General features: G+C 41.6%; 2 protein-coding genes across 2 annotated transcripts; one reads left to right on the forward strand and one right to left on the reverse strand.

Moving 5' to 3' along the window:
• Positions 1-7,277: 7,277 nt before the first annotated feature.
• Positions 7,278-22,076, forward strand: ZNF397 (zinc finger protein 397; the record flags this gene model as incomplete). Its single annotated transcript, XM_079718177.1, has 5 exons — positions 7,278-7,685; positions 7,961-8,102; positions 10,756-10,842; positions 18,398-18,661; positions 22,039-22,076. The coding sequence occupies 5 exons, from the start codon at positions 7,278-7,280 to the stop codon at positions 22,074-22,076; spliced, it is 939 nt and encodes a 312-aa protein (XP_079574303.1).
• Positions 22,077-23,811: 1,735 nt separating this feature from the next.
• LOC307062468 (zinc finger and SCAN domain-containing protein 30-like) lies at positions 23,812-24,662 on the reverse strand (the record flags this gene model as incomplete). The annotated part of the gene is made up of 2 exons (XM_079718178.1): positions 23,812-23,979; positions 24,255-24,662. The coding sequence occupies 2 exons, from the start codon at positions 24,660-24,662 to the stop codon at positions 23,812-23,814; spliced, it is 576 nt and encodes a 191-aa protein (XP_079574304.1).
• Positions 24,663-25,078: the final 416 nt, after the last annotated feature.

Genomic DNA, 25,078 nt, shown 5'->3' on the forward strand with positions numbered 1-25,078 from the left:
AGAAAGCTACCAGTAGGGTGGCACAACCCAAACTCTACGGGAACAGAAGCTCCCACACCTTGAGACCCTTCCTGACCTCACCCTATATACATCTTCATCTGGCTGTTCATTTGTATCCTTTATAATACATCAGTAATAGTAAGTCAAGTATTTCCCTGAGTCCTGTGAGCCGTTATAGCAAACTATCAAACCTGTGCAGGAGGGACTGTGGGAACCTCCAATTTATAGCCAAGTCAGACAGAAGTGTGGGTAAGCTGGGAACCCACTACTTAAAATTCTTGTCTCAAGTAGGGGGCAGTATTATGGGACTCAACCTTTAACCTGTGGGGTCTGTGCTGACTGAGTAGTTAGTGTCAGAACTGAATTAAATTGTAGGACACCCAGTTTGTGTCCACAGAGAACTGGAGAATTGCTGGGTAAGGAAAACCCACACATTTGGTGTCAGAAGTGTCACGAACAGAGAACTGGTTTTCCTTTAGTAAACAAGTCAGGAATGAAAATACAAATTGGGGGATCATTTATGTATGAGTAGAAGAGTGAAATCAGTCCCCCAACAGAGGGAATATATATGGAGAGTGTTGAAGATGAGCTCAGCAGAAGCCTGAAGGAAGGAAGTAGGTGGTAAAGAGGAGCTAGCTAGGCAAAGTGTAGCTGGAGTAGTAGAGAAAAATAGTGCCCTAGAAACTAAAAAAAAAAAAAAAAAAAAGGATAGGCTGTCAACAGTGACAAAGGGCTTGAGTTCAGGAAGGATAAGGATTGAGAAGAGGTCACTGGATTTGGCAATTACAAGGTCACTGTCTTCTAAGGTTCAACTTCACTGGAATGGTAAGAGGAAACTGGATTAATAAATAAGAGAGTATATTGAAAAGATTTTAAGCTATCACTTACTTTTACATTGAAGTACGGTTTTGGGGGAATTATGGAAGTGTGGAGATAAGGATACATACTTCCTTTTTTTTTTTTCTATTCTAAATTCTTTTACTCAATATGAAAGTGTTATTACCTGTAGCAGTATAATCCCAGTCACAAAAAGATGATATAAAATAATGAATTTTTAAAAGCAAAACAAATCCAGGAAAAGTAAGCAAACTGGATTGTACCTCCTGAAAAATGTTTTTAAAATGAAAGTATATTTTGGCATTTGGGAGGCCTAGAGGTAATATTGGGTAGTATATATTTTAGTCATTTTCCACCATGTTACCTGACAAGATTAAAAGAAATGAACTTCTCATTAGATGTTGCCAAATAGAAACCCAATGAAGATTCAATAAGTTCACTGTTCTATTAAAAATTCAATTAAAAAGGAATTCAGTTAAAACCTCAATCTCCTTCTAGTAACAATTAATACAACAACAAAAGAATATAGGCAAATAATACAAGCTCAAGACAACCAAATTAGATTTTTAAACAGGTCCAGCTTACCACAAATAATAGTTATAATGAAATGACGTGCCTTTTAACACCTAAGTCCTACAGCTTTAAAAAAAAGCCTCCCCTCCACACTTTAATGTTTCCTACCCACAAAACCATTAGAAAATATTTCATTCAGCTTCTTTAGTAGAGTTGTTCTTTTCATTACTCATAATCCATTCATTTAGAAAGGCATTGCCTTTCCCCCCCGCCCCCACAATCTTAGAATGTATTTTTCTTTGTTGAGTCACCCCTAAGGCAGAACAGAATCCTGCTGGAAGATCTTTCTGAAGTGGCTGGCAGGATTAAGAGCTAGGATGAGATCTGTCATTGTGGTTAACCCATAAAGGGAAAAAAAAAAAAAGTAAACAACAATAAGAGCCTGTCTGTAGCTTTATCTCTGTTCTAGGCATGGTAAATGAAAGAATGTACCTCATGAGCAACCTCAACAGCTTTCTTTGACATTGAGGCAAAGAGAAACAACTCAGTAAATAAGGCCTTTGTTTACTGTCTTGTGTGCTACAAATAAGCATTGTCTTCTTCTGTTAATACATCTATTATGTGCCTAAAAAAATACAAAGCTAAGTTGGTGAAATAACAGTAACAGTAATAGAATTTAATTGTGTAATAATTATTCTTGATATTCTGTATTAATGATTTGGCATCATGGAGCCATGCTAATGATGCAAGGTTTTTTACAAACACCTCCACCATCAGGCATTCGGAAATCTGTCACACACCCTCCAATCACAAGCATCAACTGTGTGTTTTGCTTCCCTCTCAGTAGGGGACATCCCCACCTAGCTCTTCTCAGCACTATAACAAAGGTTTAGTCCCAGTTCTCTCTACTTCTCCCTGTAAGTGACGCCATATGGCCCCATGTGGCATGTGGTGCCTACCATCCTCTGGGTAATTGTGAGTAATAAACTCTTCTTTCAAAGGTTGTTGTCTGCATGTCTGTCAAAACCTGATTAAAATAAATCTTAGGTTAAAATAAAGAGTCTAAGTATATTATTCAAAATGTTCCTTTCTGAATATTCTACGTCTTTGAATCCTTCAATTACTATCACTAGTTTTGGTATTGTTAAAAGGTAAACTAAGGATCATGAAAATTTTGAAGAGTGTATTTGAGCAAACATCAAAGCAAATCAGGCAGCACCAAACTGAAAATGGCTAGGAGCACTCCACTGCAGGAGCTAAAGCAAAGGCTTTATAGAGCAGACGTGGAAGCGAAGCAAGGAAATTGATTGACTATAGCTTAAGTGATGGCCTCATTTGAGAAAGCCTAGTTGGCTGTTTGTGATTAGTTGTTCTTAAGTTTCACTTTCTTAACCTTGAGGTATTTACAGGAATCAACTCTGGCTTAGGTTTTGGTTTGCTTATACAGGCTGCCAAGGCATTAGAGCCACCTCGGTCAAACGACCTCCCTGTTGAATTACTTTAACAGAACCAATGCTCTCTCTTGTGTATTTGCTAGTCATACTGGGGAGATGACAACAGAAAAACAAAACCCCTGCCCTCATGAAGTTTATACTCTAGGTGTTATAGTTGTAAGTGAAGTGAGGAAGCTTACCTTTTATTTCATTTGAATCCCTCACTTTTCTTACATATACTAATATTCAATAATATTTGCTGAATGAAAGAATGATCCATTTTCCTTTAAGCATCAGAAGCCATTTTCTTTATCTTTACAACTGAATAGTGGTTTACAGTTAAGTTTATCTCACTTGATGAAGACCATGAAGTATAGCACTGCTAAATGATATTTACATAATTCAAGCAGTTGGACTTTACTGAATGAATAGCTTTACTCACCAATCACCAGTTTATGAATAAGTGGGTCCTCACCAGACACCGAATCTACTGATGCCTTGATCATAACTTCCCAACCTCCAGAACTGTAAGAAATAAATTTATGTTGTTTATAAGCCACTGAGTCTATGGTATTTTTGTTATAGCAAAATGGGCTAAGACACTATGTAAGTGGAAATTGTCGACTAAGGCTCTTAAAAGTAATCAGTTGCTATTCCACTAGGAATTTAAACCAAGTCCTAGAAATTTACTATAAATCTCTAGTCTACATCTCTTGCAACTAAGTAACTGGTTTATATTTTAAATATCTGTACCATCTTGTAAGGAATGATAGGAATTTGAATTTTTTTCAAAGTGTCTCACTTTCTTACCCATATAGGCCTATTACCTATAATAAGATTACCTACTGAAGTAGATGCTCCTGTTGCACACTCATTATTCATCTATCTATCCCCTTTTTCTGTCTTTTTAACATAACCCTAATTTTGTTCACCTTCCCCAGACTGTCTGTGTCTTTCAGGAGAGGCTGGGATATGAATCTCAATTGGCCAAGCCTATCTTGGAGGCCTCACCCCTTTGTTAGTGATAGGCATGAACAGGTGAAGCAATTTTAACTAATGAGATATGAGGGAAAATCTGCTGGGGGGACAGGTTTTCCTTAGTCTTAAAAAGAGACCGAATATAAGGGTGTCCCCCTTTTCTTGCCTCTGGGTATTATCTGTCATCTGTAACTGAGACCATTTTAGGACCATAAGGAAAACCAGAATGGAGAACAAGCCAACACACTTAAAGATGGAGGAGCAAAAAGAGGGAAGGGACCTGGGTCCTTGACAATATTGTCAATTCATTGAATTAACCAAGCCTGGCGATGGCCTGACCTCCACGCACCTAGGTATGTTAGGTAATAAAAACGCTTAAACATTAAGGACATTTAGTAAGGTTTTCTACCACTGCAATTGAGAGCATTTCTTCTCTCTCTCAATAGCTCCGCTCCTAAATAGTAGGCTTCTCTATATAACAAGGTGTGGTAGATTGAATGCAATGATAACTGCTTAAATTTCCTCCTATGTTCAAGCTGTTCTTCCTATTAAAAGGTAGTCTATTTCAAGACGCTACCCATGAGACTAGTCCTGCCAGCAGAATACAGAAGAAGTATTACGCATATATAAATATAATGCCAGTTCCAGACCTAGGTCTTAAGAGATCAAGCATCTTCCCTTCCTCCTTCACTGTTGGAAACCAAGATGACGTAAGAAAGCCTAGGCTAACTCCCGAATGATGGGTCACTACATGGAGAGAAACTTTATGGAGGAGAATCAAGTAACTCCAGCCAAAAGGCAGCACCAAGACCACAACAATGTGAGTGACACCATCTTGGACCTTCCAGTCCCAATTAGGCCAAGAGGACTGACACATAAAGCATCTCTGCTAAGCCCTGTCTGAATTCCTGACCACAGAATTGTGAGCAATAAAACACCTGCTGTTTTTAGTCACTAACTATTGGAGTGCTTTGTTAGGCAGCAACAGCTGAAACACAAGGCTGTATTACTTGTTCTCTTGCTTTGTAAAATTACCATAGCCTGCGCACAACGACTAAGAATTATTTAGTGAGCCACTCTGAACGCTAGTGAATATTTTTTCCAAATATTTGTTTTAATTGTCTTAGCTCACAAAGGAGAATGTGTTTCTATGCATGTATTACCTTGTACTAACATTTACAAAATAATTAAATACTAATAAGAGGGGAAATATTTGTAACAAATGAGAGTAGATATCCTCAGCAAGTAAAAACCTCTCTCAAATACAAAAGAAACATAGTAACACCTCAATTTTAAAAATGGGAAAAGCCTTTTCCATGAAGAACCATAAATGGTCAATAAACACTTTAACTCAAGCTCACTAATTTAAAAGAAATGCAAGTTAAAACAACATGAGGCATCATTTTTTAATCTACTGAATAGCCAAAGAAAAATTTAAACCCTAAAACTTAAGCCAGCTAAGTTCCAGTGAAAAATGGAAAAGTCCTGCATTAGAGGCGCAATGTCTGGGACCCCAGAGTGTCCTTGAACTACGGCGACTTCGGCGTCTCCGGTCACACGTTGCCTGACTTTGGGCAGAGTCTATGGCTGTAAAATGGGCATAAATAGCTATCGCACAGAGCAGTTGGAAGGCTCAAACGATACGCAGAGGGAAAAGGAATATAAATGGTTGTTACTTTTTGTTCAGCCCGTTCATCCACAGGTTTACTTCTGTCGGCAGTACGGGAAATGCACAGGAATTACAGGAAAATCCAAATTACTTTCTGGAAAACTGGAGGTAAGATGACTCGGGAATGACAAGACACAAAGTCAGGAGGAAGAAAGCCAGGGTAGTAGGTGGCCGAGGCGTGGAGCAGTGCCCTAGGGGAGGGCGACGTCCCCCTAAGATCCCCGCCTCTAGAGAATCCTCGCCGTGGCGTCGACGCTCCGCGGGGCCGCAGCCACCCCGGGAAGGCGGTGGGAGGGCCGGAGCCACGCGCTGATTGGCTGACTGTGAGCACGGGGCGGGGCGGATGGAGGTTCGGGAGGGCGCGCGAGCGGAAGGCCGCGAGCGCGCACTTCCGGTCTTTGTGGCTCGCAGCTGTAGGTTCGCGGCTCGTGCCCTGGCGGCTCCTGAGCTTCGCGGTGAGGGACACTGGGCCTGAGACGGAGCGGGGGCGGGGAGGGCGCGCGGCCGGGGCGGTGGACGCTGGGTGGAGGAGCCCCGCTCCTCGGCCTGCCCATCTCCGGGTCTCGGCACCTTGTCCGGGCGGCGTCTCCGAGCGTCCTGGGGACGCAGAGGAGACCAGCACTGCCCCTGCTTTCCAGCGGAAAGGGCAGTTATTCCCCCACCGCCGTGATTTCGCAGGTGCTGCGATTTAACCGGGATATAAAAATAGAAAGGCTAGTGCGGCAGGGCTGGTTAATAAACCACGGATTTGTAGGCTAAATATTCTTTAAAGTTAACTGTAGTGTTAGTGTTCAAATGTACTGATCTGTCTTGCTAATTCAAGGGTACACCGTTCTATCAATATTCTCCCATCCAAAGATCAGATCATGATCGGTCTGTATATTACAAAATTAAAAACAATTATTTGTTGCCATATTTCACTTTTTAAAATGTTTACTCCCCTATCTTCTAAGCTTTTTGCGAGTTGAGATTAACGTTTTTGCTTTTGTGTCTCTATAATATCTGACATTTGCACACATGGTAAGCATTTAACAAATACTTTTTGGTTAATTCCTAGGTAGACTCATTTATTCACGAGCAAAAACCTTTGTATCTTAATACCTGGCTCGGGACAGAGCCCATAATAAGTGCCTCAATGTTTGTTGAAGAAGCGCATTAAATACTAAATTTAATCAAATGGCAAACGTCCAACAATGTTTTTATTTAAATCAACTCATGTTTAATATGGACTTTTAAAAATGTTTTATTACTGCCTAAATGAAAAGCACCATTATGTGCCATAGGTTAAAGATAACTAAAAATAAATGTTTAAAAATCAGCATATCAAATCCGAGCTAGATACTGTTACCCATGGAAGTCTGAGGCCTATAGTTTATTTAAAAGGGAATTCTGTAAGTAACATCTTCAGAAGATGTTAAAGACAGACTATTCTCCTTGATGCAAACAGGATTGAAAGAGAATTGAAAAGGAAATTCCTCAATATGTGATTCATGTTAATATTGCATTCTTCTGCCTCTAAAATAATTTCTCATAGCATAAATGTGGTAGGAATTCTACAAAATGAGAGACGTTGAATGAGGTGAGTGATTGTTAGTTTTGTCATTTGATTATTACTTAGTTACAGTCTCAAACCTGATCCCTTTCCATATATTACTTCGATGACTGACCTTTGTTATTGTAAGTTCTTAGAGCGATGTATTGTAAGCTCTTAGAGGTTTTTTTCATTGCTGTAAGTTAACAGTGCTTTTATATCCTTCAGGAAAGAAGAGATTACTCAAAAGAAACTCTGAAGTAGAGGACGCAGTTGTAGTGAGCTTTTTGCTAAGCTGTTTCAGCCCAGAACGGGTATGGAATCCAGAGCAGTTTCAACCCCAATACCTCAGAATTCTCAGGAACAAGAGCTAATACTAGTGAAAGTAGAAGAAAGCCTTTCTTGGGGTCAGAAACTTAAGCAGAATGGGAGTACCCGATCCTGCCAGGAATTGTTTCGCCAGCAGTTCAGAAAGTTTTGCTACCAGGAGACAGCTGGGCCCCGGGAGGCTCTGGGCCGACTCCAGGAGCTTTGCTGTCAGTGGCTGAGGCCAGAGTTGCACACGAAGGAGCAGATCCTGGAGCTGCTGGTGCTGGAGCAGTTCCTGAGCATCCTGCCTGAGGAGCTGCAGATCTGGGTTCAGCAGCACAGTCCAAAAAGTGGCGAGGAAGCTGTGACTCTGTTGGAGGATTTGGAGAGGGAATTTGATGATCCAGGGCAGCAGGTGAGAACAGGGAGATGTGATATGTTTTGGGAAAAGGAATCTACTTCCTGGAGCATGTGGCGGCATTATAAGAATGGGGTGAGAATTTGTCTCTACTGAACCATAGCACTGAAGTGACTACCAGGGCCATACCTGTCTCTGTCCTTAAACAGTTCTTTTGTTCCTATCCGTCATCCTTGGAGATGTGTTCGGTGACCTCCTAGAGACTTTTACTAAGCATTTTCCCTAGGGATTTTCTCACAAAGAAATTTTCTCACAAATTTTACTGATTTCAGGTCCCAGCTAGTCCACAGGGACCAGCAGGGCCATGGACGGATTTGACATGTCTTGGAGCATCCCAGGAGTTAACAAACATCGAACTCCAGCCTTTAAAGACACAGCTGAAACCCTGGGAACCTTGCCTTTCCCCCAGAAGCGGTAAGAAATAGAAACTCATCTGGGAACTGTTATCAGGCCTCTGGTCTTGAGGGTAGAGAACAATATTTTACAGCATGCCCCATGTGAGCCTCACGTTTATTATTCTAGAGTGGAGGTGCTCACTCTTGAGCACCTTTGTATTCAGCAATCCTGATGAATTGCAGTCAGCCCTCCTTGTGTCAGTTTCCCCATCATTTATCCACTTATTCCTTCATTTCATGACTTAATAAGGTGCTAATACACATCTGTATTGTGGTAGGCACTGGGTCTCTATCCTGAAAGAATTTTCAAGCCTAAATGGGGTGGTGGACAATTATAAAGGCAATTATAATACAGTATAGGGTAGTAAATTACAGAATAATTAATGTAATATGGGGGCACATATAAAGGCACCCACCTAACTCAACCTTAGAGGTCCAAGGAGTACTTCCTGGAGGGAGAGACATCTAAGCTAGGACTTGAACTCTGAGTAGAAGAAAGCCAGGTAAATAGGTGGGAGGAGGAGATTCCCGAGCTAAAGGGAAAAACTCTTTCTCTGCTCACAACATTTCTGACGCTGCATATGTGGGGTTTTCCCTCCCATTAAGCAATTCTGACACTACCCAGAACCAGTGCAGACCCCACAGGTTAAGGTTTCAGTCCCAAGAGACTGCCTCCCACATCAGATGCCAGTTGCATGTAATGAGTCCCCAGATTATCCACACTTCTGTCCGATTTGGCTGCAAATTGGTGGTTCCACAACCCCCTCCTCAGGTTTCATAATTTGCTATAATGGCTTACAGAACTCAGGGAAACACCTTACTTACCATTACCCGTTCATCATAAAGGACAGAAATGAACAGCCAGATGAAGAGGTCCATAGCACAAGGTCCAGAAGGGTCCTGAGCACAGGAGCTTCTGTGTCTCTGGAGTTTGGGGTTCACCACTCTCCTGGGTGCGTTCACCATCCCTAAAGCTCTCTGAACCCCTTTGTTTAAGGTTTTTATGGAGGTTTTGTTAATTAAATCATTGGCCATTGGTGATTAACCCAATCACCAGCCCCTCTCCCTGGAGGTCAGAGGATGGGTCCAAAAGTTCTAACTCTAATCAACCAGCTCCCTTGCCCTCCAAGAGTCAACTCATTAGCATAACCTCCGGCACCTCCTCATCTCTACCACAGAGGAAATTTTCAGGGGTTTTAAAAGTTCTGTGCCAGGAACTGGGGATGAGGCCAAATCTATATTTCCCACATTACAGTATCACACGAGCAAAGTCCACAAAATCCTGAAGGTGAGAGGATACAGTCCATTCCGGGAATTGCAGGTAATTCAATTTAACTTGAAGAGAGAACTCCTAGGGGAGAGCTGGTTAGAGGGAAACTAGAGACGAAACTGGGACACAGGTTGTGAAAATGTGTCTGTCATCCTCATTCGTTTGTACAGTACAGTGGGGAAGAGTTGAAGGGTTTTAGACGAGTGAGTGACATGATCAGATTTGTGTTTTAGGACTCAGTTGCAGAGCAGAAATGGATTTGAGGAAGGCAAGAGTAGAGTCTGGTTAGAGACAGTTGTAATCCAAGTGGCCACAGTGAGTAAATCAAGATGTATTGTGAGAGGTGGGAAAGATCACGGCTGACTCTTGTTCTTCTGCATTTAACTTGAATTGCAGGAGCTGGTCATTGTTAAACGTGGAGCATGTGGGAGAGGAGTTGAGGGTGGTACTCAGGTTTCGGTCTTGAACAACTTGGTTAATGGCGGTGCTATTCATATAAGTGGGAAAACATAAGGGAAAAAAATACATATGATGATGTGTTTAGTTTGGGACATTTTGGTGCTTGTCAAATATTTACAAGTAATATGGCCAATTAGCATTGGCTACGAGAGTCTAGAGCTTCATAGAACTGGGATAGAATTGGGGATCTGGGGAGATATTAGCTTATAACATAAGTAGTGATTGAAGCTTAGGACATAGAGAGTTGGTGGAGTGAGGATATATGAGAGCTCAGAACAGAACCCTGAGGAACTCGTGTTCGAGTGATTGACCTTGAATCTAAGAAGGAACAGCCACAGAAATCAGGCTAATGTATTTGGAAGAGAATGGCTCTGGAAGGAAGATGTGGTCCCCAGTGTCAGTGCTACAGAGAGGCCAACTAAGTAAGATCCAGAAAGAAGCCATTGGATTTAGCAGCTATGAAGTTGATTTTGATGACAGTAGTTGGGGGGGTGGGAGGTGCACAGGTATGGCAGAAACCAGATTACAGAATGGGAACGAGTACAGACAACCGTTCGAAGAAGCTTTATTCTCAGTAGGAGTGAGGTTGCATGAGGGAGATGTGTAGGCAAGGAGCTTGATTTAAAAAGATGAGAGAGACTTGAATTTATTTAAATGCTGACGAACAGGAGTCAGCAGAGAAAGAGATTGAAAACAATAGGAAAGGAGTAGTGGGTAACTGATCAACTGAAGTCTCAGAGGAAGCAGGAAAGGATAAATTTCAAACTGTAGATGTAGGCCTTAGTATTAGAAAGGAGGAGGGACCCTATTTTGACCAGTTAAAGAAAAGATACATGCAGATGGCTTTATCTTTGTAAGTAGAAGAATCTATTTTCTCTCACATAGAAAGGGAGTATTGAAAGTGGAGAAATAAAAAGTTGTTTTTTTGCTGTTATCATTTCAGATTGTGAGAATAATGGATCAGCAACAAAGGACATTTCAGGAGAGAAATTGCGAAGACTTCCCCGGGAGCCTTCATTTGGAGGAATTAGTGAACATGAAAGCGGTTCAGAGTGGCAGCAAGGAAGTGCTACAGGGGAGAAACTAAGAAGATCCCCTTCCCAAGGGGGCAATTTTAGTCAAGTAATCTTCACACACAAATCTCTAGGAAACAAAGACCATCCTGAGCCCCAGAGAAGCTTGATTCTAAATACAAACTCTATAACGTATCAGAAAGTTCCTACAGAAGAGAGACCTTATAGGTGTGATGTATGCGGGCACAGCTTCAAACAGCATTCTGCTCTAACACAACATCAGAGAATCCATACTGGAGAAAAGCCATACAAATGTAGCCAGTGTGGGAAGGCCTTTAGTTTGAGGTCCTATCTTATTATTCATCAGAGAATTCATAGTGGTGAGAAAGCATATGAATGTAGTGAATGTGGGAAGGCCTTCAACCAGAGCTCAGCCCTCATTAGACATCGGAAAATCCATACTGGTGAGAAAGCTTGTAAATGTAATGAATGTGGCAAAGCATTCAGTCAAAGTTCATATCTCATTATCCATCAAAGAATTCACACTGGTGAGAAACCCTACGAGTGTAATGAGTGTGGGAAGACCTTTAGCCAAAGCTCAAAGCTTATTAGACACCAGCGAATTCATACAGGAGAAAGACCTTATGAATGTAATGAGTGTGGAAAAGCTTTCAGGCAGAGCTCAGAGCTGATAACCCATCAGAGAATACATAGTGGAGAGAAACCCTATGAATGTAGTGAGTGTGGAAAAGCCTTCAGTCTGAGCTCAAACCTCATCAGACACCAGAGAATTCACAGTGGAGAGGAACCTTATCAGTGTAATGAATGCGGCAAAACCTTCAAAAGGAGCTCAGCCCTTGTTCAACATCAGAGGATCCACTCTGGGGATGAGGCTTACATATGTAGTGAATGTGGGAAGGCTTTCAGGCACAGATCAGTCCTCATGCGCCATCAGAGAGTCCACACTGTAAAGTGACTTATGAATACTGTAAATACTTCAGTCAGGCTTCTATCTTTGTTCGTCAAAAGGGTTTAATTTACTTTGGAGTAAGACTCCATGGAGGTGGTTGTACAGCACTAGGTCTCGAATCAATCTGACTTTATACAGCACTTGCCAGTGCTCAAAGCTTTTCCTGTGACTAATTAGAAAAGCAGACAGAAGAATCATTGCTTCCACCTTTCTCTTACCAGTAAGAATACTCAGGAACTGCGAAAAATAGGACTATAACATTGAAACGTCATTTTCCATGAGAATGTCACAAAGGGCACAGCAGCTCTGTCACTGCATCTAATTGTCAGTGGGTCAGATTTGGAGGATGGTGTGGAGAGTATGAGGGACATTTTGTCTCAGGAATGCAAAAATTTTACTGACCAGTTAAGAACAGTGGCAGGGCAGCAAGATATGGGGAAACGGTTTCATCAATGACATTGAGCCCAGAGCAGACCAGAAGTGAGATAGTGAAAAGGAAATACAAATTAAGTTTCCACCAGTTATTTTTTGAGTGGCTGCTTTGTGCCAAGCACTAGGGATACAGTGGAAAATAAGACCATACCTTCAGTTTCACGGACGACACAAACAGGCAGTGACACTGTGGTACGATCAGTGCTCTGTGATGTTAAGGAGTACCTGGCCCAACCTTGGATCAGGGAAGGCTTCTGAGAAAAATTATCTGAAGGATGAGTGGCCAGGAAGGTAGGCCGGCCAGGAAGAAAGTCTGGCACTCTGAGGAAAGGAAAAGGCCATTTTGCCTAGAGTCTTCCTTTTGAGTTCCTTTTGAAGTGGATTCCTGTCTGTAGGAAAAGCATGCATGGGGCCAGAATCTCTGTTTACTACAGTGCCTATAGTGAAACATGAGCCAGTGGAGAAATTTGTTAATAGACAAAACCTGGAGTCCTTGGAGCATGGGGTGATGAGGAGCTTTGTCTTGGTTTGTATGACCCCAGGGCAAGGGTTAAAACGTAGTTTCCTTGTCCAACCTGGAGGCTAGGCCTTCCATGTGGGTGAGGGCAGGGGGCCAGAAAGAGCCCAGTCTAGAAGTTAAGAGTCTTAGAGTTCCAAATCTCATCCTCGCGGACATAAGGATTCCTTTGGTTCTTAAGACGTGACCAGCGCTTCTGTTGGCTTCCTCCTAACTCCCCAGGCTCTGGGTCGGAAGCCACTACGGCTGTCGTATCATTTGTTTCTGGGTCTGTACTCCCACAGTTCCTAGTGCGCACACCTAGGCTCAGGCACTAAAAGCTTCCTCCATTGCTGGGTCTGTTACTCTCCAGGCGCCTCACATGTGTTCAGTTTTGTCATATCAGCAGTATTTCACAGTCGTGAATTTTGTTAAAGACCATGCTAAAGGGAAATAACAGTCACGGTCCATCCAGAGAGACTGCCCTCTTCTGAGGGACCCAGCAGGAAAAGGATCCCTAGACTGGTGCTTCTCAGTGCAGTGCAGAAAGGTGTATAGGTTGGTCGGCAACAGAAAGACATGTTATTTAAAATACCTAATAGATCAGAGTTACAACACACCTTACCAAAAATTCAAACCTTTGGGAATCTCGAGTCCTGTACATAGGAAGTTTTCATGAGGATAAATAGAGAAGTAATGCTTCTATTGGGGCATGAGCATGTACTAACCAGTAAGAATGGCAGGAGGACTAGATGCCCATGCTTGGAGAGAGAATGTGAGAAAAGAAAGGGCTAGGTTAAATAACAAAATAGCATGGTAAAGCTATTCAACTCATACTCCTCTTCCACAGAGGAAGATCCAATCAAACTGAAAAGGGCAGAACAAATGTTAAGTAGGAATTGATACAACATGTATTACAAAAGGCAAGTATTCTTTATATAGAGTGTTCTTACATATATTGGTAAGAAACATAATAGGTACTTGCAAAGGGCTTTGTATATATGTATTACTTCTCAGCCCATATTTTGCAGATGAAGAAATGAAGGCTTGAGGTTATGGCTTACTCAAGGTCATGTAGCTACAAAGTGGTGAGGTCAGACTTTAAACCCAGGCAGTAGGAATCCAGAACGCGTCTGGGGAGCCAGTTCTCTGTACTATCTCCCCATGAAAAAGTCCCAATAGAAAAAAGTAGTACTTAAATAGGCAAATCACAAAAGAATAAATGCCAATGGACAGGAAATATTAGCCTTGCTAGAATTAAAAATGTATATTAAAGCAAGAGTTGAGATGGCACTTTTTTCCCCTCAAAACTAACAAAGATTCAGGGAAATTGGGACTCTAATGCTGCTGGTGAGATGTGAATAAATGCTGTCTGTGGCAATCAATACCAGAAGCCTTAAGCATTGCCTTTTGACTTTAAAATTCTACCTAGAAATGTATGCTTCAGAAACCATCATGAATGTATACAAAGTCTTAAAAGCTGTTAAAAAGTGATGTTGATTAATATTAAGTAAGAAAGCGTTCATATCTTAAGTAAAAACATGACGATATGTACAATACTATTTGTGTAAAAATATATTTATGCATTAAAAATATTGGAAATGTATATAATCTCAGTGCTATACTGGTTATATCTGAGTAATAAGATTATAGGAGATTTAATTTTTTCTTGTGTTTGTCTTCCAATTTTTTCTATAATAAATACCTAAAATTTCTAAAGTTAGAGAAAAAAAGGTTTAAAAGGGAATGGAAGCCCAGGATAGCTGAGAAATTATCAAGAAAAGCATGTGCTTTCTATGGCATCTTTGTGCCTTCCAAGTCCTAGGCAGTTAGCTAACTCGTTAACTGATCTGTGACTTCCTAACTGGTAAATGACAATGGCAGATGTACTCATCTGACTAGTGTACAAAAAGGTGCAAATTATAAATCTCTGTGCAAATATAAGTTATTTGCATGAAAGTGATTATAGTTGAGAAACACAGTAGCCTTGAAGTGAAGACTTCTGTTCTCATTAGTGTTTCTCCGTGAATTCTGCAGCCATAAGCAAGTCACCTGACAACTCTGGACCCTCAGTTTAAAAGAGCTGAAGTAGGTGATCTCTTACAGTTCAAGCTTCAACAGTCTATATGAAACAGAGGGGGCACCAAGTAGGTGAATGTCAAAGGTAATTGTTTTTTCCTTCACCAGAGTTGCCTGAGGAAAAGTAATCCATCCGTTTCCTTTCTGCTCAGAACCCTCATTTCTCTTGGTGTAGAGGCAGTCCACTGTTTACCTTAAATGGGTCCTGCTCAGATTTTAAAAGATGTGGATTTTAAAAGATGTGGAATTTAGGCAAAGTGCTTAATACCAGTTTCCTACCTCTCCACTCCTCCCTCCTCACTTCCACAGGCTGCAGTTAACACTGTCCAGATGAGAGGATTAGAGATTTAAACAAGTCTGACCTTGGTCTCTCCAAGCCCCCCTGTGAACAACTTTGCTTCTTTTGCCCTGTAAAGTGAATCCTCAGAGCAAGGAGGATTGCCAATCATTTCCATGCAGAAGGAACTGACCTGAAGAGCATTTCTGCAAAGTCAAGAGGAAGGGTGAGCGAGGTAGGCAGATCTACCCCCTGCTCTCTGATGGCCCCAAACCAGATGTTGCTGCTCAGTAACTTTATCCTTCACAGCTCTCTTGTTGGCAGGCACAAATGATGATAGGTCTAAGGGGTCATGGGGTGTTTCTGCACATGTGTGTCTATTAAGGACCTGCTGAGAGGGGAGGGGAAAGCTGTGGCATTCTCCCAGGCTCTTGCTCCCAAGGTGGGGACGCGTCCTGATTCTTGTGGACGATGCGTCTGTTTGTAGAGGCTACTTGCTCTCATTCCCATGTTCTTTCAACCACAGTGCAGCTCCAGATGTCCCCTCAATTTTGTGACTTCACCTGGTGAACTGCAGCCCCAGGGACTAGGTATCGTTTCCAGACATGTTTTGGCCCAGGAATCAAAGCTAAGACCACCAATTCCCTGCCTTCTTCCCACAACTCCTTCCCCCATTCTCCCAGCACATTTCCATTCGTGTTACGGTGCTCCCTATTACTGAATGATTAATTTCAAAGCAAAACTTAAAACTCAAATTTTATTACAAGACATCTTGCATTACATTCTAATACTAAATAGTTAAAGTATAAACAATGAGGTCCTACTGTATAGCACAGGGAACAGTATTCAATATCCTGAGATAAATCATAATGGAAAAGAATATTAAAAAAGAATGTGTAAATATATATATATATATGTATAACTGAAACACTTTGCTGTACAGCAGAAATTAACGCCACATTGTAGATCAACTATACTTCAAACTTTTTTTTAAATAAACAGTTGAAGTATATAATCAAAAGTATAAGTGTTAAAATCAGTTACTAAAAATGATTTACCAAACAAGATTTTCACCAAAAAAGTACACATATATTAAGGTTGGGGGGTAAAAAAAATCTACTAGAAGTACTCCAAAATGTTAACAAAGTTTCTATGGATGGTGGGATCATGGGTGATTTATACTTTCTCATTTTCTGTACTATCAACATTTACAATTAGTTCACAATCAGTAAAAAAAATATTAAATGGTATTAAAAACATGAAACCGGGTTCCCTGGTGGCACAGTGGTTGAGAGTCCGCCTGCTGATGCAGGGGACACGGGTTCGTGCCCCAGTCCGGGAGGATCCCACATGCCACGGAGAGGCTGGGCCCGTGAGCCATGGCTGCTGAGCCTGCGCGTCTGGAGCCTGTGCTCCGCAACGGGAGAGGCCACAACAGTGAGAGGCCCGCGTACCACAAAAAAAAAAAAACAGAAAAAAAAACATGAAATCATTTGATTGTCACCCATAGGAAAAGGCAACTCTATCCATTTGAACGATCTTTTTAGATTTCTGACTGGCCTCACTAATAATCCTACAACCTCTGGACACAAAAGCTGTCTCCCTAATTTCACCTCTCCTATTACCCACAACAAGCTTTGATTATCACATCTTCTTCAGAAGTGACAGTATCAGGAAGGGAAATCAGGACATCTTAGAAGAGGACTCAAACTTTCTCTTAGGTATTAACTGCCCTCAGCAATTGTGAGTTAATTAAAACTGCCAAAATAAAAATTGGAGAAGTAGAGTTTTGAGAAATATTCAACAAATATTCATTGCCCTCAAGTAGCTTAGCATCTGTGAGTCTGGTGATGAGGGGAGGGAACAGGGAATGAGGAAGGCAGACCTCCCATTCCCGTGTTCCTGTCAGCTTCCCATTTCCTGGGCCCCAGGGTCATGGGACACAAACACTCCAGTCCCCACTGTCCCTCTAGCCTCCAATATGTATTCTTTCCTTGGTGTACAAAGATGCCTTTTTCCATACAACGCAGCAAAGTCTTCCATCACACTAATTCTCCTAAGTACTTCAAGAGAACTGGGATAGGCCACCCAACTCAGTGACTAAATAGGAAGAGAGGAACAAACACCTGTCCTGGCTTCTGAACCAGGGGCCCCAAGAAAAAAGTCCTGCCAGAGAGAAGAGTTCAGAGGAAGGGATGTCTCCAGATCCTCTGTTCATGCCATTGCATGTGCTATAACCTCTGCCTGTAACATCCTTCTCTTCCTTCTTGCCTTGGTCTGGCTAACTTCTACCCACCTTTTATGTCTCAACTGAGATTTCATCACATCCAGGAAGCCTTTAGTGACTCATGGACCAGGCTAGGTACTCCCCTGCCATACATGCATTTCAACGGAACCATATATATATATATCATATATATATATATATATCATATATATATATCATATATATCATATATCCCATTATACCACATATATATCATATATACATATCCCATTATTCACCTCCAAAGTGAATTCCTAGTATTTCATAGTTGTACAACTCTTACCCAAAGAGTTAAACTCTGGTGTGAGTTCTCTGATGCTGCATAAGGCCTGATCTATGCCTAAATGTTTTCTTACATTCACTACATTCATAAGGCTTTTCTCCAGTGTGGATTCTCTGGTGCTGGGTGAGGGCTGAGCTCTGATTGAAGGATTTTCCACATTCATTACATTCATAAGGTTTCTCTCCAGTGTGAATTCTTTGATGTTCAGTAAGGATAGAGCTTCTACCAAAAGCCTTACCACATTCAATACATTCATAGCCTTTGTCTCCAGTGTGAATTTTCTTATGCTGAATAAGGGCTGAGCTCCGGCTGAAAGCTCTCCCACATTCACCACATTCATAAGGTTTCTCTCCAGTGTGAATTCTCCGATGCCGGATGAGCTCTGAGCTGCCCCTGAAAGCTTTTCCACATTCACAACATTTGTAGGGTTTTTCACCACTATGAATTCTCTGATGTCTAACAAGGTCTGAGCTCAGACTGAAGGTTTTGCCACATTCTTTACATGAATAAGGTCTCTCTCCAGTATGAGTTCTCTGATGTCTAATCAGCTTTGAGCTCTGGCAAAAGGCTTTCCCACAGTCGAAGCACTCATAGAGCTTTCCCCCAGCGTGAATTCTCGGTTGTGTTGTAACATTTGAGTTCAGACTGAGACTTCCTTCACCTTCATTACATTCCAGGACACTCTCTTCTGTGGCGATTTCCTTGTTGAAGCTTGCCAGGCTAAAATGTCTTTCCTGGGAAGGGAGCTGACTCATTTTGTCCCCTGAAGCACTTCCTTTTGGCTTCTCAAAATTGTCCAGACCTCCCAAAGCTTCTTCAACTACCTGTCCTGAAGGAGTTTCCCCAGGGAGTCGTCTTGAGGATATCATGGCTGCTGATGCCACACATTCAATAATTTCTTGCTTTGCTGTCAACAGTTTGTCAGCCACCAGCTTGCCATCTAAAAATGTGAATAGAAAATGCAAGTGTCATTTGCTCCCCATGTTGGAAGAACTTATTGTAGCAGAAACAGAAAATAAACCAAATGAAATAGGTATTTACCTATTAGAAGGAAAACTCTTAAAAACTAGCTTCCCAACCTAGAATTTAGAAAAGTGGCCTTGGGTAGGGAGAGTTGCCACCCTCAGAGAGTAATATAGACTAGAATGAGAGTCAGCATTGGAAAGGAGGGATGGTGAACAGGGCAAGACATTAGTTAAAGGAGGTAGTGATAAACAGGAGTAGCAGTGAGAGACCAGGAAGCTGGGAGACAATCTTGGGTTAGAGGAGAAGATGTGCTTTTAGGTAATGAGGGAAAGGAAAAGAGGAGATAAAGAGTAATTAGAATAAAGACAGATGTCTAAGAGTCTTGAATCAGCCGTGCTTCTACAAAAACAGGAGAGCAGGAGATACAATTAGGAAATGCTTTAGGGGTTAGAATTGGACAGAGGTAGGTGGTGCAAAGGTAAATTGCAGATTCTGGCAGGTTCTAAGTTGATCAAATGATTATAAGCAAATAGAATAAGACATGCAGAGCATAAGAAAAGGAATATTGTGTGTTCCTGACTCATTCTGGGGCCAGGTGGGAGTCTTCTATGTTCACTTTTTTATGTATAAATGGTCAAAGATGGTGGATGGAAACAAGAAGCAGATGTGACGGCCTGGTGCCAAACCTTCAGCTCTCACATGACACGCCCCTCTCATTTCTAGATTTCTAGTAACTCAGAACAGGAGACTACTGGATGATAGCTGAGGTAACTTCAATTATTTTGAGTGGGGAAAATCTGAAGAACTGTTAAGTTACTTTTGTCCGCCCCAAAGCCCTCTAAACTTATATGCATTTTACAGATCCGGAAACGAAGGCTCAGAGAGGCTATGTCACTGATGTAAGGCCACAGAATTAATAACTAGTAGAGTCAGGATTCAAACAAAGATGCTTAACATCAAGGCCTGCACTTTCCCCCTGCGTCATCTGCTTTCCCTACTGGAAGGAAGCAGGGCTGTAGTTGCACTAAGAAAAAAAAATTAATTTAAAAACCATTTTTATTTAGCTTCAGAAAAGTTGTATTTTTCTATGAAAACAAATACTTCTTTTTGATATTCTTGGAGTTCATCACACTTCAAACACAACAATAAAGGCTCACAATGATTACCTGACCAAAGCAGAGGGCTATCCAGCTTCCCTTTTCCTCACTCCTTACCAGAAATCACAGATGGACAACACTGCCTCTTAGATTAGGACAGAACACTAAAATTCACACTGTTCTTGAATCTTAAATAGAAATTTAAATTACTCAAGGCTATGCTCGTTCAAAAAGGGAAAATTTATGAATAAAAGCGTAATATATAAAAAAGGCAGAAGAATAATAAGCACCAACTTGGTTAAAGTCAGAGACCTGACAACCTAATGAGAAATCTTGTGAAAGTAGTAAATAGGTCAAATTATAAAGAGTATAAATTATAAAGGGTATAAAGTTGCAATAAAATGGTGTAGGGACAAATTTAGGGCTGTGAAAATTAGAAAAGCAATGTAATTTATAGGATTTAAAATACTTCTTCAAATTCTATAATCACATGAAGACAAATTATGAGACCAGAGAAAAATCTTGACCTTAGATGTATCGATAAGGAAAATATCAAGACTCTTATTCTTTCACCTATATATGTATATTATATTTAAAAAATTAGGATAAACAGTTAACTAGAGTAATTCCTGGAAATGACAAAGATTAAAAGTAGAATATGAGATGATTACTTAAATATTTAGAAATATTGGTACAAAAATAATCCAAATAATCTAATTGATATCTTCCAAGAATGAATGATAATTTACAATCAAGCCCAAAGTCCAGATGCTGGAGGGCAGAGTACAGATTATAGGAGGCTCTTCGGAAGAGAAATAAGCCATAGGTTCCTCTGTAGAAGAGCTCTTCTATATAACATCCCCTCACCCCATCCCACTACTTCCCTACCTATTCAGTGACCTGTATGGTCTAAAATCATCTTAACTCGGGACTTGGCCTTTAACTGCACATGGACAACTATGATTCAGCCTAATACTATATAGATGATGCTCCACTACCCACTCAGATCCCCTTCACCAACACAGTGCCTCCTTCCCTCAGCTGCTGTGAGTGTTGGCTCCTGACGACCCACAGCTGTCCTCTTCTCTGGAGCCCTGGCTGATGAAAGCCACCTGGCCTAGGAAATTACTTCCACCCTCACTGCCCCCCAACCCCGCCTCAGAAAGGAACAACTCAGCAGTACAATTATGCTCCAGGGGGTCCTCCCAAAGCCCCACCTCATGGATTAAGCCAAGGCTAGGTTTTACCCGAGACCATATCATTGCTTGATCTTTTCCCTTCCTAACCCTACCTCTCTCACTCCATCACAGAGTTCTCCTGAGGAGCATGCCCTCAGTAAACCACCTGCACTCAAATCTCCATCTCAGGCTCTTCTTCTAGCAAAACGTACTGCTAGGCTAGTGAAGAAGCTAAGGAAAATTATATATTATATTATAAAACCAAGAGTGTAAGGTTGTAAAAATGACATGGCAACTTTTACAATCCTATCAAGGTGGATTCCTCCAATGATTTAATCCTTACTGACCTAGGTAAAAGATGTGAAATGATCCACATTAATTCTTCAGAGGTGGAGCTAAGCCCCTCAAGACTAAAAAAAGATCAGCATAATGAGATTTATCAGAAACCCAGTCAAGGCCATTCAAGACCATATACTTAGGAATCAGGCATAAATGGAGGATGAGGACATTTTGCTAAGGCCAAGGAAGGCTGGAAGATGGAATCACTGTGGCCATAAGTTGATTGAGTCAACAACATAATACCACTGTGAAGGGGCAAACAAATAAAAATATATAGAGTGCAACAAATAAGAGTTGGGGGGTGTGTGTGAATCTACCTTGTAAATTGACCAGATCTTCATTAGAGTACTTTATTTTTTTATCCCTGTACTTCAAATGAATGTGGAGAAACTGAAGCACGTCCAGAGGAATGAGCTGTGATGACCGGAGCGATGGAACACAGATGGAATCAGAGGCAGTGAGATGCTTAGTTAAAACAAAGTCAAAGGGCAGTGTACTCATTACCTTCAAGAACAGGTGTGTTTTATGAGGACTCTGCTAAACAAATAAAATAAAATGGAATTAAATTAAAGATGGAAGTAGTTCATATGGACACAGAGAAGAAGTTTAATACCATTTTAGTTTGCTGGTCTGCCTGCCATAACAAAATACCATAAACTGGATGGCTTAAACAACAGAAATTTATTTTCTCACAGTTCTGGAGGCTGGAAGTCCAAGATCAAGGTGTTGGCAGGTTTGGTATCATTTGAGGTCTATCTCTCCTTGGCTTGCAGTGGCTCCTTCCCACTGTGTCCTTATACGGTTGTCCCTCGATTTGTGTTATGTCCCAGTCTCCGCTTCTTACAAGGACACCGTCATATTGGATTAGGGCTCACCCTAACAATCACATGTTAACTTATTTACTTCTTTAAAGGCCCTATCTCAAATACAGTCACATTCTGGGGTACTGGGGGTGGGTAGGGCTTCAACATAGAAATTGGGGGGACATAATTCAGGCCACAACAAATATCAGTATGAAAAGCCCAAGAACGACTTAAAAAATTACAGCAGTCTCTGTTCCTCAAGACCTTAAAAGGAGGAAATAGAAGTAATCTACCCTAACTGATTTAGATATTTACCTACTTTAAGGCAGGGGACTTGAGGAGATGATTTTTTAAAATCCACTTGAATGTAGTTTTTGCTTGTTGCAGAAAATATTTAAGTGGGCTTACTTGGCTAATGATGTGTGTTGCGGGGCTGGGAGGGAGTTTCCTAGGAGGTCTCAGCGTACAGATGCATGGATACCTTTGGTGAATGCCAAGGTCCAAGATCTAGCCCTTGACTTTGTGGCCTCATAAACCTAACTTTATCACCATACAATGAACAGATTTACCTCTTGGGGTTAACTCTCATTAGCCAAGCTCATGAAACTGAGCAATAAAACCATAACAAAAATTAATGAGTAATTTAACTGTCACACAGACCAGACTAGACTAATGTACATTTTTATTATAGCTAAGCTTCATAGGAATTTAATAAGATTGCTTGGTAAAGATGAAATCAGAAGGGTAGTTGGGTGTAACAAACTTGTTAATGAGAACAAGTTAATAAGCCTGATGTACATGCTCCCCATAGGGATGATTTTGCCAATAACATAATCAAAGCCCTTTTGGTCAGCTTCAAATCCACCCTTCAGTGCCCTGCCTGTGCTACACTTCTCCCTGGCCAGCTGACAACGATGTGAGCTTTAACAGTAGGGGCTGAACAGACCCTGGAGGAGGAAGGGGCTTTTCTTCCTGGTGCTGGTGTGCTCTCTTTTTCCCTGCAACGTGTGGGGCACCCAGCAGTGCCAATCAGTTTCAGGGGCACCATCCCTGAGGGTGGCTTTGCAGCAAGTTCTGTGTCATGGCACCTCCCCATGGTGGGGGTGGGCTCCTGGCACCCCAGAGGGTAGCTTCTCAGTGAGTTCTGCCCCCTAGAACACACACTTTCCCCCCACCCATGAATGGCTTTCCTTCATACCCCAAAGAGCAGTTTCCCAGCAAATCTGCCAGCAAGCACTCAGGGAACATCTCCATCCAGTGGGCCATAGCTGTGTCCTCTCCAACAAGATCTGGATCTCAGTTCAGCCAAAGGAACGGGAAGATGCAGCACCCTCTTGCAGATTTGTTCCTTTCTTGGGCGTTCTGCCTCAACCCTAGAGACTCCCTGTATGTGTTATTTCTGTATACTTTATGGGAGTTTTAAAAACTAATTAGTATGTAATCCTCTGTCATAGTTAATAATTCATAACATTAAATTTTCCCTTGTCAAGTTACTATGTGGTTTCTCTTATTGATACATTATGCATCTCCATCTTAGGGGCTGCCTTGCCAGTAGGACCATAATATTAAAAAACCAGAATACTGCTCTTTGAATATTATGGATATTATTAGAGAATCTTATTAGAGACCTTAATTCTTAACCCCAAATTAGAAATTATATTGGAATTTCAGATTCTAGGCAGAGCCAATGGTAGAATATTTCTAGGCAAGGGGGCTTTTTCACAGCACTTAATGACAGTCATAAGAAGCAGTTATTAAGAAAATGACCCATGCCACGGATTTAAGCCCTCACCTCCGCCCTCAACCCCCAGTGGACTGTGGCTCCTCACCTCTCTCACAGAAACCCTGGGGCTCCTGAATCTCATTCTTGCCCTGGTTCTCCAAGGGCTGGAGCTGGATACTCAGCGACTTCAGTGCTCCCACAGATGTCATTTCCTTCCAGATCATTCCTTGGCCATGAGCTGTGTCCTAGGAGTAATCAAGTACCAACACTATGATTCTGAGGACATACAAGAGGAAAACCCTTAGAATAACAGGGCAGGGCAGCCAGAGTCAGAAACACATTCAGATGATTAGATAGAAAACAACAAGACTAAAAGCTCTAGTGACTTGATCCCAGTGCACAAATAGTAACCCAAAGGACAAAAATTTTATAATTCTCGGGTAGCCCCGTCAAGGCCACTCAGAATGGCTTCCTCATTAACTTACAGTCAGTAAAACAAGCAAACAAAACACCTACTTACCTGTTGCCTTGGCTCGTCAAGCTCTTTCTCCAGCTCCTCCAGCATCACCACGGCTTGCTCTCCACTCTCTGGTCGGTTCTCTCGAAGCCAGGTCTGCAGCTCCTCTGGCAGGATGCTCAGGAACTGCTCCAGCACCAGCAGCTCCAGGATCTGCTCCTTGCTGTGCACCTCTGGCCTCAGCCACTGACAGCACAGCTCGCGGAGCCGGCTCAGAGCCTCCCGGGGCCCCGCGGAGTCAGAGTAACTGAACTGCCTGAACCGCTGGCGGAAGGCCTCCTGACTAAAGGCATTGCCCTGAGAGCCAAAGTCCTGCCCCCAAACATAATTTTCTTCTTCGACCTTCACAATTATGAGTCCTTCCTCCTCTTTTGGAGCATGGTAGACCAAGGCTGCAGACTTTCCTGCCATTCCGGGCAGAGATAGTCTGAAGAGGCTGCCTAGTTGAAGTGGGGAGGGGATGGACGTCTAGTGTCTGAGAGATTCTTTCGGAATTCCAATTCTCCAAAGAGCTCCTGAGGTGCACAATGCTAATATCACACAAGGAAAAAAATGTGTTTAGAATATAAATTCAGGTGTTTGAAAACCAGTTGCCACTGAGTGTAGCACTGTAAAGAAAACTGACTAAAAGGGAGCTTCCATGTAAACAATACATTTATAGATGATTCAGGATTTTTCTCAGGATGTAAAACAGAAAAGTTAAAGTACCACTGAAATAAATTCAACTTTTGGTAACAATGTTAGAGACAACATTAGGGATAATAACTAATGCTTATACATCATGGAAATCAGAAAAAACACTATAGTATATTATCACCTCTCAGAAT

Source organism: Hyperoodon ampullatus (genome assembly GCF_949752795.1).
Source record: "Hyperoodon ampullatus genome assembly, chromosome: 13".
NCBI classification, from domain to species: domain Eukaryota; kingdom Metazoa; phylum Chordata; class Mammalia; order Artiodactyla; family Ziphiidae; genus Hyperoodon; species Hyperoodon ampullatus.